The sequence below is a fragment of the Ailuropoda melanoleuca genome, chromosome 10 (genome assembly GCF_002007445.2).
Source record: "Ailuropoda melanoleuca isolate Jingjing chromosome 10, ASM200744v2, whole genome shotgun sequence".
NCBI lineage: Eukaryota > Metazoa > Chordata > Mammalia > Carnivora > Ursidae > Ailuropoda > Ailuropoda melanoleuca.
Window position 1 is genome coordinate 79163390 of NC_048227.1, and position 4789 is coordinate 79168178.

At 40.6% G+C, this 4789-nt stretch overlaps 1 protein-coding gene across 1 annotated transcript; it reads left to right on the forward strand.

Annotated features, from left to right (window-relative positions):
• Positions 1–2270: 2270 nt before the first annotated feature.
• Positions 2271–3328, forward strand: LOC100464344 (trace amine-associated receptor 8). Its single transcript, XM_002923022.3, has one exon. It carries the CDS (start codon positions 2297–2299, stop codon positions 3326–3328), a length of 1032 nt encoding a protein of 343 aa, XP_002923068.2. The 5' UTR covers positions 2271–2296.
• The last annotated feature ends 1461 nt before the right edge of the window (positions 3329–4789 follow it).

A 4789-nucleotide genomic window follows, 5' to 3' on the forward strand; every position in this document is an offset into this window, starting at 1 on the left:
ATCATCTTTCCTTACCCGATGTAGTCTTTCTTGGACATTCCGTATCTATCCTGTTGGCAAGTTACAAATCTGGGACTCACCCATGATTCCTGCCTCCGTTTATATCCCTAAATCCCTACATTCTTTCAGTCTTTAAATTGTGTATATCCTATTTTCAGAAAACAGGGAGGCAAAGCTACTGAAGAAGGGCGGGGTAGAATCAAGTCAGCTTTGAGAATTTACAGAGAAGGTAAGATAGTGTTACCAAGAAGAATTTGGTAGATGATTGCTTGAATAACTGTTTGCCTGTCACACCTTTAACATCTGTTCTACTCTTATTCTAGTATATTTTTAATATCTGTATCCTAAGTGACAGATCATGTTTCTGTTTTCTTGTGTTAAATATATTGTTGTGGAGGAAAAAAAGTCTTCGGCACTTCCTATTTACTTTATAGGATCAAAGGTAGCTTTTTTTCTCAGACTTGAAATCTTTTTAATGTGGTTTTCAGTATCGTTAATTTCCCTCTTGAACTCCCTAAACTGCTGTTAATATTGCAAGGGCAACGTCTGTGTCAGCAAAGACTGCTACTGTCAGAACTCCCCGGCCCTTAGCTCCTACACCTTCCCATCTGGTATCTGGTAGTTTTGCAGTTGTTTTCATTGCGTTTTTCTTTGCTTCATCATTTAATTGCTGTTGCAAAGAGATCATTTAATCCCTGAAACGACATAGGCAGGGCCCTTCGGGGGCTTGTGACCAGGCCAGTGGCATAGAACCCTGCTCTTGGGGCTTGATGCCAGTTGCTGTGGTCTTGAAATTCTTAAAAATTTTATCTCTGAATTTGTGTTTTGTATATGAAGTCTCGAGGGGCAACAGAGCATGCGTGGTGGGATTTGGAACCTCAAGTTGCATTACATGTTGTTGTCCTGCGTTACACCCCTTTCCCTTCTCCCTTGGACTAGTTCTCGGCCACCTGCTTGCCCCCTACCCCCTCAAGCCTTCCTTCCCTGGGCACCTTCAGCTTGGTCCAGCCTCCCCCTCCTCACTCTGACCTGCTAAGACCGCCATGTTGGAGGACTGGATGCAGGGAAGGGAGGGTTGAGGCAAGGTAGCACTCTGTGGTCTCAGGGTAAGTCATGGCAGTTGTTACCCCATGTAGGCTGGTAGGGCCATAGCACATTCGAAGGGCAACTTAGTGGGGCCAACCCTCTCAATCCACACAGTGAGTGGGTCCTAATGTGGAGGTTGAAATCCCTAGGGGGTCAGCCATCTGCCTTTGGCTGAGGTGACAGTCTCAGGAGAAGGACAGACGCCTGGCTCAGCTTATTGTTTCAGCAGTTAAGGGGAGGGGAAAACTGGCAGTGGGTGGGCCAGGCATGCTGAGTTCTAGGCAGGGTCTCCAGGCACCTGTGAGGGTCTGCACTTGCCCTACACACATTCCATGCTCAAGGAAGTGGGACATTATAAATAAAAATCAAACACCATGGCAGATCAGGAGAGGCTACAGAAAAAAAGAAAAAGCTTTATACTCAAGGGTGCTTCTTTCCATATTTTTGAAAAATGAACTCCTTGTTTTTATTTTGCCCTGGGCTATACAAATTATACAGCCAGTCTTATAAATAGGTAATATGACTACCAAATACGGGATGAGGCTATTCCAGGACAGTTGAACTTAAAGAAATCTCTTGGTTAGGAAGATCATACGTCTTTCTGCAGTGTAATAGAGCACTGAGCAATAATGCATTTTGTAGAAAAAATTACTAATTATAATTATCAAAAGTTTCCTTTCCAGATTCACACCTTATACTGTAGGGATTCCTTGTGAGGAATTCGTAATGGGTGAAGTTAATTGGCCAGCTTCCTAAAACATTCTAGGTGTTAACTTCTTGGACAATGTGAAGGTGGAAGTTTATTAAAAGGTGACTTTTCAAATATGTCATTATATTTTATGTGATTTTTCTTTGCAAGGAAGAACTTCGTGGTGTAAAGAACCAGGTATTTAAATTACATTTCTTTGATTATTCAGATAGTACAAATTCTGGCTGTATGAAAATTCACGATAGGTCAGCTTGGAATTAACTACCTGTAAGAGCTAGATGTCATTACAGAAATAATTGCATGCATTAAAGTCAGAAAGGATACATTTCTAACTTTTTGAAATTCTCTTAACTTCTTTTTATGATTAAAATGGGAAAAAGGACAGATTAACAGCAATTGCTCAAATATGGGGTTTGATTTTTTTTTTTTAATTCTCAGAATTAAAAAACTTTCCTACCACAAGGAAGGGCAGAAAGACAGGAAGCATCAGGCTGCAGAACCATGAGCAGCGATCTTTCCCACCGTGCTGTCGTGCAGCTTTGCTATGAGAGTGTGAATGGATCTTGTGTTAAAACTCCCTACTCGCTTGGATCCAGGGTGATTCTGTACTCAGCATTTGGCTTTGCATCTTTGCTGGCTGTGTTTGGAAACCTCCTGGTGATGACTTCAGTTTTGCACTTCAAACAGCTGCATTCTCCAACCAATGTCTTGATCGCTTCTCTGGCATGTGCTGACTTCCTGGTGGGGGTGACCGTCATGCCCTTCAGCATGGTCAGGTCCGTGGAGAGCTGCTGGTACTTCGGAGCCAGATTTTGTACCCTTCACAGTTGCTTTGATGTGGCATTCTGTTACTCTTCTCTCTTCCACTTGTGCTTCATCTCCATCGACAGGTACATGGCTGTCACGGACCCTCTGGTCTATCCTACCAAGTTCACGGTGTCTGTGTCAGGGATGTGCGTCAGCGTCTCCTGGATCCTGCCCATTGTATACAGCGGTGCCGTGTTCTACACAGGTGTCAATGACGATGGGATGGAGGAATTAGTAAGTGCTCTCAACTGTATAGGTGGTTGTCAAATTGTTGTAAATCAAGACTGGGTTTTGATAGATTTTCTGTTCTTCTTCATACCTACCCTTGTTATGATCATTCTTTACTGTAAGATTTTTCTAATAGCTAAACAACAAGCTATAAAAATTGAAAATACTGGTAGCAAAGCAGAATCATCCTCAGACAGTTACAAATCCAGGGTGGCCAAGAGAGAGAGAAAAGCTGCCAAAACCCTGGGTATCACAGTGGTAGCATTTGTAATTTCATGGTTACCATATACAATTGATACATTAGTTGATGCCTATATGGGCTTCATAACCCCTGCCTATATTTATGAGATTTGCTGTTGGGGTGCTTATTATAATTCAGCCATTAACCCTTTGATTTATGCTTTATTTTACCCGTGGTTTAGAAAAGCCATAAAAATTGTTTTAAGTGGAGAAGTTTTAAAGCATGGTTCATCATCTGTTAGTTTATTTGCAGAATAAATGTAAACACTAGGTTGAGAAATAAAAAAATATTTTGAAAATTATAAATTCATGGTAAAATTAGATGTAAGAAATGAACAAAGCATTTCAAAATTCGGTAAATACCTTACTTTTTTCAAATGGGCCAGAAACCAAATCATAAGAAGGTGCCTCTATGAAATCATTGCAAGGGCATTTACTGAACTAAATAATAAATAATGAAGTGGTTTACACTGTAATCTCGGTGCTCTGTACACGTCCTTGTCACGTGCACTTGTTTCTTACAATTTCACGGAATTCGGAATCTCATTTTTGGATGCGATATCTGTAATCATTTTTTCTTTTATGGTCACCTCTCACTTATCTTCAAATGGTCTTTTTTTTCCCTTGTCTTTTCCAACATTTTACTAGTTTACTAGGGCTGTCATAACAAGGTACCACAGACTAGGTAGCTTACACAACAAAAATTTATTCTTGTGATTTTGGAGGCTAAAATTCCAAAATCAAGGTGTCAGCCCAGTTGGTTTCTTCTGAGGACCTCCTTTTTGGGTTTGCAGGTGGCTAGCTTCTCACATGGTTTATGCCATATGTATGTGTGTCTATGTCCTAATCTCCTCTTCCTATAAGACCACCAATCATATTGGGTTGGAGATCACCCTTAAAAACTCACTTTAACTTGATTACCTTTTAAAAGGCCTTATCTCAATATACGGTTACACTCTAAAGTACTAGGAGTTAGGACTTTAACATATGAATTTGGGGGACACCATTCGGCCCATAACAGGCACAAGACTAGGACTGGTGACACTGCCCACAGGTCTCTTTGTTTGCTGCTCATTTGTGATATTATTTGTACCTTCCAGGAGCTTTTAGCACAGCAGGTAAGCCTTTCCTGTTTAAAGGCTGGACAGAATCTTGATTTCTTCACCTATAATATTGTGGGATCAGTCATTCAGCCTTGGAATCAGGTATTAACTACAGACATTGCCCAGAAGTGGAAAATTGCAAGTGGAAAAACTTGCCACAAAAAAGTTGACCCAATGAAATGGAAATCTGCAAGTGAAAAGGATGATTGATTTTGGGGGCGCCTGGGTGGTTCAGGCGGTTACATGTCAGACTCGGGGTTTCGGCTCAGTTCATGATCTTGTGGTTGTGAGATTAAACCTTGCACAGGGCTCTGCACTCAGCACAGTCTGCTTCTGCCCCGCCCCCTACTCATGCTCTCTCTCTTTCTCTAAAGTAAATAAATAAATAAAATCTTTAAAAAAAAAAGAATGAGTAATTATTACTAGCAGTGATACCAACTTTCCTATATATACTGCAGGTTTCACTTCCCCAGAATGTTGCAGGATCAAAATTCTATGTTGATACTGCAAAGGCTTCTATTAAAAAGAATATAAAAAATGATGCATAATTTTACATTTTGCTGTCTGGAATATTTTACGTGGTTGATACAATAAAAGGTTTTTGGAATGTATATCT